Source organism: Emydura macquarii, unplaced genomic scaffold (assembly GCF_026122565.2).
Source record: "Emydura macquarii macquarii isolate MOO-44397 ecotype Brisbane River unplaced genomic scaffold, CSIRO-AGI_Emac_v2 contig_2994, whole genome shotgun sequence".
Lineage (NCBI taxonomy): Eukaryota > Metazoa > Chordata > Testudines > Chelidae > Emydura > Emydura macquarii.
Genome location: NW_027133131.1, coordinates 1,227,443 through 1,239,460, shown reverse-complemented (window position 1 = coordinate 1,239,460; position 12,018 = coordinate 1,227,443). Strand labels below are relative to the sequence as shown.

Genomic DNA, 12,018 nt, shown 5'->3' with positions numbered 1-12,018 from the left:
ACCAAAGGCTGTTAAGCAGAGGAAGCTGCCATGGGATGAGAGGGAAAGTCTGTCAGGGATCTGTGACTGATTAAAAGATGGGAAATAAAGAGTAGGAATAAATGGTCAGTTTTCAGACTGGAGAGAGAGAGGTTGATGGCAGGGTCTGCCAAGGATCTGTACTGGAACCAGCACCGTCCAACATGGTCATCAGTGATCCGGGGAAAAGGGTAAAGAGTGAGATGGCAAAGTTTGCAGATGATACAAACTCAGTCAGGATAGTCGTGTCCTCAGCAGATTGCAAAGAGTTACACAGGGATCTCACTGGGCAATAAAATGACAGATGAAATTCAGTGTTGATAAATGCAAAGTAATGCACATTGGGAAGCATAATCCCAAGTATACCTACAAAGTGATGGGGTCTCCATCAGCTGTTAGCGCTCAGGAAAGAGATCTTGGCGTCAGTGTGGATGGTTCTCTAAAAACATCCACTCAATGCGCAGCAGCAGTCAGAAAGGCCCACAGAATGTTAGCAGCCTTTTGGAAAGGGACAGATAATAGAACAGAAAAGACCACAACGCCGCTCTTTAAATCCATGCGTCCTCCCCTGCCCCCAAAGACTGCCTGCAGGTCTGGCTGCACCATCTCAAAAAGATATATTCTAACTGGGAAAAGTACTGAAAGGAGCACCAGAAATGCAGAGGGGCTGGAAGAACTTCCCTCGGGGACTCGGACTGTTCAGCGAGAAAGGAGACAGCTGAGGGGGATGTGCCAGCGGTCTCTACAGTCATGACTGGGGGGGGATGCGAACAAGGGAGGTTCTTTGCCCCTTCTCGTAGCGCACAAACCAGGGGTCGCCCAGTGAAATGAAAGGCGGCCGGTTTAAGACAAACAGAAGGAAGTGCTTCTTCACCCCCCGCAGTCACCTTAGTTAGCAGCTGGGACTAGTTACCAAGGCGCGGGTGGATTCTCTTTAAATCAAGGCTGGGTATTTTTCTACAGGCTCTGCCTAGGAGTTGGGTGGGGGCCGGGCTCTGGCCCGTGCTAGCCCAGAGAGCAGGGTGGATGGGTGTGATGGTTCCTGCTGGCCTGGGGATCTCAACCCAGGCATCCTGGCTCCCAGCCCCTTCCCCCCCCACCCCCACTAGACCCCACTCCTCCCCCAGAGCCGGGGGGGGGGGGAACCCCAGGCGTCCTGGCGCCCCAGCTTGTTCTAGAACCACAGGAGCATCCTTTCCAGAAGGTGAGGTCGGGGGCACGAACCCCAGCAAGCTCTGGGGGTGGGGGAGTCCCCTGGGGCCGGGAAATGCCCCCGCCCATCCATCAGAGCCCGGGCGGGGGCGCTGCGGGCGCCCAGTCCCCCGGGGTGGAGCGCGCGGGCTCGGCCCACCGGGGCCGGAGATGAAACGCGCAGCGCCGCCTCGGAAAGTCCCCGGCGCGCGGGGCTGGCCCCGCTCCAGCTGGTAGGCCCCGGCGGGCCCCCGCCGTCTAGGGCTTCCCTGCCCGCGCAGCGCCCCGTGAGCCGGCCGGGCCACACCCCGCGCAGGTGCCTCGCCCGGCCTGCGCTTTGCTGGCGCCGCGCTGCCTGCGCCGCGCAGCGCCCCAGCCACGCGCCCGGGTGCCCCTGGCTGGGGGGGGGCCTGCACGCGCCCTGCGGCTCCCAGGCGCAACCCCCGCGGCTGGCTCTAGCCTTGGCCGTCTGGCCCTGCGGCTCAGCAGCGCTTCAGGGGGCGCAGCTCCGGCAGCCCCCCGCAGCTGGCCCAGCAGCTGTGCGCAGCTGTCTGACAGGCCACGGCACGGCCTGGGGAGGGATCGCAGTGCAGCCGCCTCTGGGGCGGGGTGCAGCCGCCCAGGGCAACGCCGCACAACGCTCTGGGGCGGGAAGCAAGTAGCCAGGCGGCGGCGCAGGGCCGGGGGAGGCCGAGCGGGGCGACCTCGGCCGGGACTTGGCCGGGCCGCCGGGGTTTGCGCCCGCTGATCTCATAGCGCGTGGGGACCTCGTCCGCATCAGCACAGGCCCCCCCCGCGCACTGAGTCATCGCCAGCAGCTCCTGCAGCCCCCGGGGGCCGGGGCCGGGCCGGGATGAGCTCAGAGGAGGGAGGGGTGGATGGGGTCAGAGGGGTGTGGGGAGGGGAGGGCGCGAGGGGGGCAGGGGGCTGGGGAGGGGGGCAGGCTGCCGGGCGGGCTGGATGGGCGCGGGCAGGGAGCGGAGCGGCTCAGGGAGGGGCCCGGCTTGTGTCTCCCAGATCCAAGGCAAACTTCCGAGCGGCTGGCGGCGCGGGGGATCCTCTGCTCCCAGCAGGGGCCGGGGGCCGCAGACCCACCTAGGCCAGCGGTGGAGCCGAGCCGAGCCCCCGGGCCGGCCCGGGCCGGGGGTGGGGGGAGCGAGCGGGAGCCGCGGAGCAGCCCGGAGCCTGACCCCGACTGGCGGGGCGGAGCGGAGCGGCCAGGGGAGGCAAGAACCGAGCCCCGGGCTGGGCCAGGCGGGGGCTGCGGGAGGGGGCGTGTGTCCCGCTGCCGCAGCTCGCCGCTGGGATGAGCATCCCGACACTGGACGGAGGGACGGACTGAGAGCGAGCGGGCTAGAGGCGGACGGGCGGACGGGCGGACTGTGAGCCAGGAGGCGAATGCGGAGGCAGGAGCCGCGAGCGGGGCACGGGCAGAGCGAAGGGCGGAGGAAAGCCCCGAAGTTCTGGTGACAGGAGGGCGGGGTGGGGGAAGGAGGGGGCCGGGCAGGGCCGGGGCTGGGGGCAGCGCACAGCGCACAGCGCAGCGGGAGGACTGGCGAGACTGACAGGTGACGGTGTGCAGTGCTGCAGTGTGTGTGCAATGGCAACTGGGGCTGTGTGGTGCAGTGTGCGTGCAGTGTGTGTACAGTACGAGCTGGGGGTGGGGTGCAGTGAGGGGTGCAGTGTGCATGCAGTGTGGGCTGTGTGTGTATACAACACGAGCTGGGGGGTGGGGTGCGGTATGCGTGCAGTGTGGGCTGTGTGTGCAGTGTGTGTGTACAGTACAAGCTGGGGGGTGGGGTGCAGTGAGGGGTGCAGTGTGGGCTGTGTGTGCAGTGTGTGTGTATACAATACGAGCTGGGGGTGGGGTGCAGTGTGCATGCAGTGTGGGCTGTGTGTGCAGTGTGTGTGTACAGTACGAGCTGGGGGTGGGGTGCAGTGAGGGGTGCAGTGTGCATGCAGTGTGGGCTGTGTGTGCAGTGTGTGTGTATACAATACGAGCTGGGGGTGGGGTGCGGTATGCGTGCAGTGTGGGCTGTGTGTGCAGTGTGTGTGTGTACAATACAAGCTGGGGGTGTGTGGTGCAGTGTGCATGCAGTGTGGGTGTCAGGTGCAGGGGTGTGTGCAGGGGGTACAAGCTGGGTTGTGGGCTGTGTAGACAGTGGCCCAGGTTTCCCACGAGCAGACGGGTGGGGGCAGGGTCATGGCCCATCTGAGCAGGGGAGGGGAGGGCCTTCGCAGCTCCAAGATGGGTTTAGCCACAGCATGGATCTGCCCAGGGTCAGGATCGGGGCCTCTCCCCCCATGGCCAGGGAGGGGGATGGGCGCCCAGCCCCATGTGTTGGGTGAGGCCCCTACTGGGGGTTCTCGGCTCTAGTTCATGGGGATCCCAGGGCAGGGACCATGCAGCCTGACCCCAGAGACCCCCACACCCAGGGTGGGGAGGATGCTGGAACCAGCCCAGGCCGGCAGATGCTTTTCAGGCTCCCGTGGCCCAGGCAGAGGGAGGGGGCGTGGGCGCATTCCCAGCCCCACTTGACGCCTTCCCCCGCCCGCTCAGCAGCTGGTCACTTTGGGGTGCATGATTGATTGGCGGGGGGCACCCGTCTGGGCTTCCTCAGTCATGGCTTGGCCTGGGGGCAGGACTGTGCAGACAGACAGACAGAGGGGACAGACAGGCCTGACTGGTGTGTGAATGAGGACGGATGGATGGACGGGTGGGTGGAGATCGACGGACAGGAGCTGAGCCATGGGCTGTCTGTACTGGCCGGTGCTGGGCTCACCCCCAGGACTTTCGGGAGGACCCCGCTGTCCCTGCGAGCCCCTTGGCTGGAGAAGGGGGCCTGGGCTGGGGCAACTCCCCAGGAGCCCATTGGTGAGGGGAGCAGGGAGGGCAGACACAGGACCAGGGCTCGCCCTGGCCTGCCTCAGTTTCCCTTGAAGTTGAGGCCCCAGGGATGACAGGATGTGGTGAGAGGTTGGGGGGGCTGGGACGTCTTCCCCCCACTAATGACCCTGGCCCCTTATGACCTCCAGCCCGAGGCTGCCTGGAGCAGGAGACACCCCTGCCCCGGGTGGGGACATGAGGGAGGAGGCGCCGCCCGACCCGACAGAGCAGCCACTGCACAGCATGGGCCTTGCCCCCTTCCTCACCCTCTGCCTCTGGAGCCGGTAAGCTGATGGGGGTGGCCTGGGGGCTGCTGGTGAGGGGGTGGTGGCATGGGCATCACCATAGTCATGCAAGGTCTGTCCCGCTGTCTGTCCACCCCTGCAGGGGTGTGTCAGCTCTGGCTTTCTCCAGCCAGTTACCCGCTGCCCTCCCCACCAACTTCCCCTCTCTTTGTGCCCACCTGTGCCAGGGGCCGGGCGCCTGGACTCCTGGGGTCTACCCCTGGAATTGGCTGGGACGTGGGGTCTAGTGGTTAGAGCTGGGGGCGGGCTGGGTGCCCGGACTCCTGGGTTCCATCCCCAGCAGTAGGAAGGCAGTGAGGTCTAGTGGTTAGAAGAGGGGAGTGGGGGTGGGAGCCAGGGGAAGTCCCCAGGCTGGCTCTTGTGGGAGATCATGGAGGTTCCAGGGACCTGGGTGGGGTTATGGGCCTCCTGAGGGTTATGGGCTCATGGGTGGTTACGTTCCCTCCTCACAGCAGGAAGCTTCGCTATTTCCCCTTCAGCATCAAGATGTTTTTCTCTGCAGCCACCCAGGTTATTCATGCCCCTCCCTCCATTGCCATGGAAACCCCTGCTCTAGACCTGGGGGGGGCCGGGGGCCCTCACATCATCACGGGAACACCCCCTGGGGTGGGTACTGAGCTGGAGGGGGGTGCACCTAATCCTCAGACCCCTTTAATCTGGTTCCAGGGAAGAATGTGTGCGCGTGGGGAGGAGGACGGGGGAATTTCCCCTGCAAACAGGGCCAGGTGCAGAGCTCCCTGCGGGGGTGGGCGGGAAGGGTCCTGGGTTTGCACGCCTTGCACACACATGTGATGCAGGTGCACACGGGCCCAGCTGCCAGCAGGGCTGGAGTGTGCATGACACATTGGACTCCTGGGTTCTATCCCTGGGTCTGGGAGGGGAGTGGGGTTTCGGGGTTAGAGCCGGGTGGGGCGTGGGGTCTAGTGGTTAGAGCAGGGGGGCTGGGAGCCAGGATTCCTGGGTTCTCTCCCCACTGCTCTTCTCACCTGCTTCGCTTTGCTTCCCTTCCAGGGCCCTGGGTAACGACATCCTGGGGCTGAAGCTGACGAGCGACCCTGTCCTGACCCCCAACACCGTGTGCCTGACCCTGCCGGGGCTCAGCAAGCGCCAGATGGGGCTGTGCGTGCGCAGCCCAGACGTGACCGCCTCGGCCCTGCAGGGCATCCAAATCGCCATCCACGAGTGTCAGCACCAGCTGCGGGACCAGCGCTGGAACTGCTCCAGCCTGGAGGGGGCGGGCAAGGCGCTGCAGGACAGCGCCATCCTGAAGAGAGGTGAGGGCCGGGGGCCCATGCGGCGCCCCAGGATCCGCGCCCTGCGGCACGAGCGGCGGGACAGGCCCTGCCAGCAGCGGGTGTTGCGGTCCCTGCTGCGCTGCCCCCGGGCGCCAGGCAGGAAAGGGTGGAGGATGCCGGGCCCCCCAGCGCCTGCAGATTGTCCCGGCTGGGGCGAGGCCTGATGGCAAAGGGGAGGGAGGCGTGGGCCTGTCTGGGGAGGTCAGAGCAGCACAGGGAGGGGATGGGACGGGGCGAAGGGCTGGGGCAGGTCAGGGAAAGAGACGGGACCTGTCGGCGGGGCGGGGGGGAAGGCTGAAGACACTCAGGGTGACGTGCTGCCCCCCTTCCTGCTGGCCCCCTTGCTGCTCTCATGGCACATCGGGGCCGCCCCATCCCTGCTCCCCGTAGCCTGGAGCTGCCTTTCATGCCGGCCTGGCCTCTGTATAAAGGGAGAGGAACTAAGAAGAAACCCGGGATCAAAGCGAGGGAGCTGGAGCCAGCCGCAGCCTGCCTGCTTCTGCCGGGGCGGGGCAGCTCCTGGGGCGCAGGGAGTTCTGTGGGTCTCAGCCCAACTCCCAGCTGGTGCTAATGGGGCAGCTTCAGCAGAGACGCCCCAAGGACCCAGCTGTGGGGGAAGTGGGGAGGATCGGGGTGCTTAGCTGGGGGCCTGGGCAGGGAAGCAGCTGAGACAGTGCCCCCAGTGCGCCAGGGGAGGGGGTAACGGCGTCTGTATCCCTTACATGCCCGTGAGCACAGCAGCATGGTGGGGTGGGCTGGGAGGGTTTGAAGAGCAGAGCATGAGTGAGGGGCCCACTGGGGTTTTCGGCTCTGGAGCCCTGCCTCCAAACACCCACTTCGGTCACAAGTGAAGCGAGTAAAGCTGGTCTCAGCACGGTTCGGCCGGGTTAGTGGTTTCTGAGCGGCAGAATCAGGAGAGGGATAGCAGGGGGCTGTGGATCGGGATTGGGGATTGGCAGAGCTGGGGGGCTGCAGGTCAGGATTGGGGGGTCCTGGATGGCTCCCATTCCCCAGCTGGTTAAGCAGCTGCTGCTGCCTTCAGGGAATTTCCCAGGGACAAGTAGCAGCAGCTTCACCCTGCGCTGCCAGGGGCGGAGGTTGGGCCAGCGGGGATGAGATGCGCTGCGGGGGGGAGGGGCTGAGCAGCCAGCCACCTGTACAAGGGGAGGAGACAGTGGGGTTTGCACCTAAGGCCAGAACTGGGGGTTTGAGGGGGCACTGGGCAGTGGGGGCTCTGTGTGTGGGGAGGTGCTGGGCCGTGGCAGGTGGACTCCCAGAGCAGGTGACCAGCTGAGCTGACTACACGGGGCAGCAAGGATCCTGTGGGCTTTTTGGAAAGAGTCCAGGAGTCCTGGCCAAAATCTGACTCCAGTGACCCTGTCCCCTCTGCCCTCACCCTGCCAGTTTCAGCTGGGTACTGGATGCCCCTTCACTTCCTGTCCGAAAGGGCTGCCTCGTGCTCCACCCCAGAGGCAGCTGCTCTTCTGCAGGGGAGAGAGATGACTCCCCAGCAAGGGGCTCCTGGGTTGCTCCCGGGAGGTGCTCAGGAGGGAGGGGTCTGGCTTGGTCCCCAGCTCACCCCCTCCACATTTGCTCCCCAGGCTTCCGGGAAAGTGCCTTCGCCTTCTCTCTGCTGGCGGCTGGCGTGATGCACTCGGTGGCCACGGCCTGCAGCCTGGGCAAGCTGCAAGGCTGCGGTTGCACGTGGGGAGAGCGCAGTGGCCAGGAGAAGCAGCGACTGAAGCTGAGCCAGCTGCAGGCGCTGTCCCGGGGAAAGGGGCTCCCCCCTCACCTGGCCTCGCTCCTCGGGGAGCCCAGCCCGCAGGACACCTGGCAGTGGGGTGGCTGTGGCCCCGACATCAGCTTTGGGGAGCGCTTCTCCCGGGACTTCCTGGACTCACGAGAGGCGCCACGTGACATCCAGGCCCGGATGAGGATCCACAACAACTGGGTGGGCAGGCAGGTACGGTCCCCACCAGGGGAGGGACACGGTGCATGTAGGGCCTGGGGGGAGGAGAGTGAGAGGGCAGGGTGGGGAGATGGGGTGGAGGGACAGGATCACTGGTTGCTGTGTCCAGTGGCAGGGAGTTCCGCCGGCTCACCAGTGTCTCCATTTTTCCTGGGCAGGTGGTGACACAGAACGTGAAGCGGAAATGCAAATGCCACGGCACGTCGGGCAGCTGCCAGTTCCGGACGTGCTGGCCGGTGGCGCCCGACTTCCGGCTGGTGGGCACGGTGCTGCGGGAGCGGCTGCAGCACGCCGTCTTCATCAACGCCCACAACCGCAACACGGGCGTCTTCGGGCCCCGGCTGGGCCAGCGCCGCCTGGCCCGCGAGCTCGTCTACTTCGAGAAATCGCCCGACTTCTGCGAGCGCGACCCGGCGCTCGACTCCCCCGGCACCCGCGGCCGCTCCTGCAACCGCACCAGCCCCCGCATGGACGGCTGCGCCAGCCTCTGCTGCGGGCGCGGCCACAACATCCTGCACCAGACGCGCAGCGAACGCTGCCGCTGCCACTTCCACTGGTGCTGCGCCGTGCGCTGTGAGGAGTGCCGGCTCAGCACCTGGCTCAGCGTCTGCAAGTGAGCAGGGGCTGCGAGCGCAGGCCTGCCCCTCTCCCCCAAGGGACTCGCCCCTTCCTCAGCCCCCTCCCCCCATGCGGAGGGCTCCCTGCCGCCTGCACTCCCTGCTCCCCAGGAACGGTGCTCCCTGCACCCGCCCACCCTGCTGGCCCCCCCCACGCGCCCCCGGAGGCTGAGCTGTGCAAAGCATCTGGCTGGGGCTGGGTGAAATCCGCGCTCCTGCCCCCGCCTCGAACATCTGGAGGGCTATGGCAGAAACGCACCTTTTCCCCGACCCCCACCCCCCGGCCAGGCAGGGGCACTGGAACAATGGGCACGGGGGGGGGGAACGAGCGCTAGTGAACCAAACCGTAACCCCTGCCTCCCGTGGAAACCCCTTCGCACCGGGGGGGGGAGGGGGTGCCTGCACCCCTGCGTCCAGACCCCCTCCAAAAACGTCTGGGCAGATTTGGCTCCAGGCTGAATACAGGGGACAGCGCCCCAACTCCACAGGCAGAGATAGGGTGGGGGTGGTCTAGGTGTTGCCAGGGAATGGGGGGGTCAATAACTCCCAGGGCTTTGTGGGAAGGGAACCAGAGGCATGGTGGGGGGGGGCCTGCAGCATGTCCTGAGGTGTGTGGGGGGGTTAGAGATGTGGGGGGGATTAAGCAAATGCTGCAAATGCTTTAAATGCTGCAGCAGGTGTGGGGGAGCAGGGGGGGGCACGGGGAGGCGGTGGGGGTGTTATGGGGGATGCCAGTAGGCAGGGGAGCTTTGGGGGTGTGGGGGATGCTGGGATCGGGTCAGTGGGGTGCTGCAGTGGGCGTACAGGGGCTGAAGTCGGGATGTTGTGGGGGGATGGGGCAGGCAGCAGGAGTAGTGGGGGGCCAGGAGTGGTCTCAGAGGGTGGCTGGCGTGGGGGACCCCCCAGGGTTAATTTATTGCTTTAGGGGCTCTTGCTTTTCCTTTTGTCACACAATCAAATAAAGACGGCTGGTGGCTGCCGGGCAGGGGCCAACCTGCTCCGCTGTCTTGGTGCCTTCTGCTTTCACCCCCCGCTGGTGCAGGCGCTGGAAGGGGTCAGCACGGGCAGAGGGGTCCTTGCATGGACCCTTTTGCTGGGGAGGGGCAGGGGGAGCACGGCAGGCGGCCCTGGGGGGGGGGGGAGGAATAATTCACAGTTCCCAGCCTAGGCCCAGCAAGTATGCAGGTCACACATTTGTTAAATGAAAACTTGAGTGAAGGGGGCTGGGAGCCAGGACTCCTGGGTTCTATCCCCAGCTCCAGGAGGGGGCTGGGGTCTTGTGGTTCACGTGGGGACAGGCTCTGGGGCAGCAACTCTTCGCCCCGTGAGACCTGTGTTTGAGGCTGGCAGGGGAGTCCCATGAGCAAGTGTCACCCCGCAGTGGTGTGGAGAGGCCCGTGCGTGGCTGCACGCCCGGTGATGTGCGTGTCAGTTACATGCACGTCTGCCCCTCTGCATGGCACAAGCGGCTAGCTGTGGAAAGGCCAAGTGCGTCATGGCAGCTGGCGGCCGTGGCTCCGGCGCCCAGGGGAACGAACACCTTTGCTGCCACACGTGGGCGGCCGCTTTACTGCACGCCAGGTCGCGGCCCCTGGGCCCTGCTGGAATCTGAGCTCTTACTCCGCTCCAGTCCCACCATCTCTTTCCAGCAGGGCGTGGCAGGGGCTGATGGGGATCAGGCTAATTAAAACAACCCAGCTCGCTGGCCCAGCGGGCAGCCCGGACCCACGCACACTCCATGGCTGGCCATGCTCTGGAGATCCTTGCATTTCCTCTGCAGCAGCAGGAGACAGGCCAGGCTAGACGGGCCCCCCTGGGATCTGGGACACCAAATAAGGGGCCCCCCATGGCAGGGCCCAGCCCCTGGTGCAGAGACCCCGGCGGCCAGTGAGCCAGGGCAGGAGGGCGGCGGGAGATGTCCTCTGCCCTGGAGCTGGCATGTCACTGAACGTGGAAGCCCAGGGAGGCTGGGAACAGCTCCCCCCCAGCACGGGGACGAGCCCCCACATGCAGCGAGGTGCGGGGGGCTCAGCCCACGCTGCCACGGCTGCCAGCGCCAGGCTCAGCAGAGAGGCCACGGAGACCATGCTACCCCCTATAGGGCCGGGCTGAGGGGGGCCAACGGGGGGGGGAGGGGGCTGCGCCTGCCCTGGGGAGGCCCCTCTCCCCAGCATCCTGCTCCGCCAGCAGCTGAAGCGGGACACTCCCTGGGAGCCGCGCGCTCTGACTCACGCTGCAAACACACGGACCCTGCCCTGACCTCAGCCTGCCCTGCAGCCCAGCCCAGCCGCCAGCCACACAGGGTGGCCGCGAAGCCTCCGTGTGTGTTTGTGTGTGCGTGCAGTGCGCAGGGCTCTGTGTGTGTGTGTGTGTGTATACAGTGAGCAGGGCTGTGTTTGTGTGTGGGTGCAGTGTGCGGGGCTGCGTGTGCGTGTGTTTATGCAGTGCACAGAGCTCTGTGTGTGTGTGTGTGTGTGTGTGTGTGCATGTACAGTGTGCAGGGCTGTGTGTGTGTGTATGCAGTGCACAGGGTCTGTGTGCGTGTACAGTGCGCAGGGCTGTGTGTGTGTGTGTATGCAGTGCACAGGGTGTGTGTGTGTATGCAGTGCATAGGGTCTGTGTGCGTGTGCAGTGCGCAGGGCTGTGTGTGTGTGTGTGCGTGTGCAGTGTGTGCGTGTACAGTGTGCAGGGCTGTGTGTGTGTGTGTATGCAGTGCACAGGGTCTGTGTGCGTGTGCAGTGCGCAGGGCTGTGTGTGTGTGTGTGTGCGTGTGCAGTGTGTGTATGCAGTGCGCAGGGTCTGTGTGCGTGTGCAGTGCGCAGGGCTGTGTGTGCGTGTGTGCGTGTGCAGTGCGCAGGGCTGTGTCTGCGTGTGTACAATGAGTGGGGCGAGGGGGCTCTGTGTGCAGTGCACAGATGCCCGGAGGGGGGGGCTGGGAGAGGGACTGGAACCGCAGCATCCTGGCTCCCAGCCGCCTCCTCCCATCTCCCGTGTGGCCCAACATGGCCCTTGGGAAAATAAGGCCGCAAGTGGCTAGTCCCCCAGCTCCCCCGGCTCCCAGCCCGGCTGCCCACGGGGCAGGCTCGTAGGCAGACCCGGGCTCCAGGGGCTAGGTCACGTCCAACCCTCTCCTACCCTGACTGCAAGCGGCGGGATGCCACCTACGGGGGGAGCAACACAGGCCGCGCCAGCCGCCCACATCCCAGCGGGACGAGGAGCGGGCTGTGGGGCCGCGCTCAGAGCCCAGGCTGCTGCACCGGGCGGATTTGCCCATTCACACTGCGATGGCGTAGATCAGTCCATGGCCGGGCCAGGGACAGAACCCAGGAGTCCTGGCTCCCAGGAAGGTGCTGTAACCACTGGCCGGCCCTGCCGTGGTGAGGGGTGAGCTCACCGCGTTATAGCCGGACGCAGGATGAAGGGGGTGATTATGAGAGAAGGGGGAAGGACTCCCCTGGGGCAGTCCAGGGGGCAGGGCTGGGAGTGATAATCAACCCAGCTCCCATCTAGCGCTTCTCAACCGTACATCCCACAGCGCTTCACCGAGGGGGAAACCGAGGCACAGAGAAAGGGCCCCAGGTCGCCCAGCAGGCCAACAGCCGAACAGCGAAGAGAATCCGGGTCCCTGGAGACCCCATCCAACGCCCTACTCGCTAGACCATGCTGCCACCAGCACCTCCCGGCCGCTCCAGTGGGCCCCGCTTCCGTCAGGAGAGGCTGAGGGGTGCAGCGGCTG

General features: G+C 65.7%; 1 protein-coding gene across 2 annotated transcripts; it reads left to right on the top strand.

The window, feature by feature from the left end:
• Positions 1–978: 978 nt before the first annotated feature.
• WNT10B (Wnt family member 10B) lies at positions 979–8,837 on the top strand. Of its 2 annotated transcripts, XM_067529759.1 has the most exons (6): positions 979–1,222; positions 2,227–2,435; positions 4,246–4,380; positions 5,413–5,675; positions 7,298–7,659; positions 7,824–8,837. In XM_067529759.1, exons 3-6 carry the CDS (start codon positions 4,292–4,294, stop codon positions 8,280–8,282), a joined length of 1,173 nt encoding a protein of 390 aa, XP_067385860.1. In that variant the 5' UTR covers positions 979–1,222; positions 2,227–2,435; positions 4,246–4,291; the 3' UTR covers positions 8,283–8,837. The 2 variants fall into 2 exon arrangements, with proteins under 2 accessions (XP_067385860.1, XP_067385859.1); XM_067529758.1 differs by lacking the exon at positions 2,227–2,435.
• Positions 8,838–12,018: the final 3,181 nt, after the last annotated feature.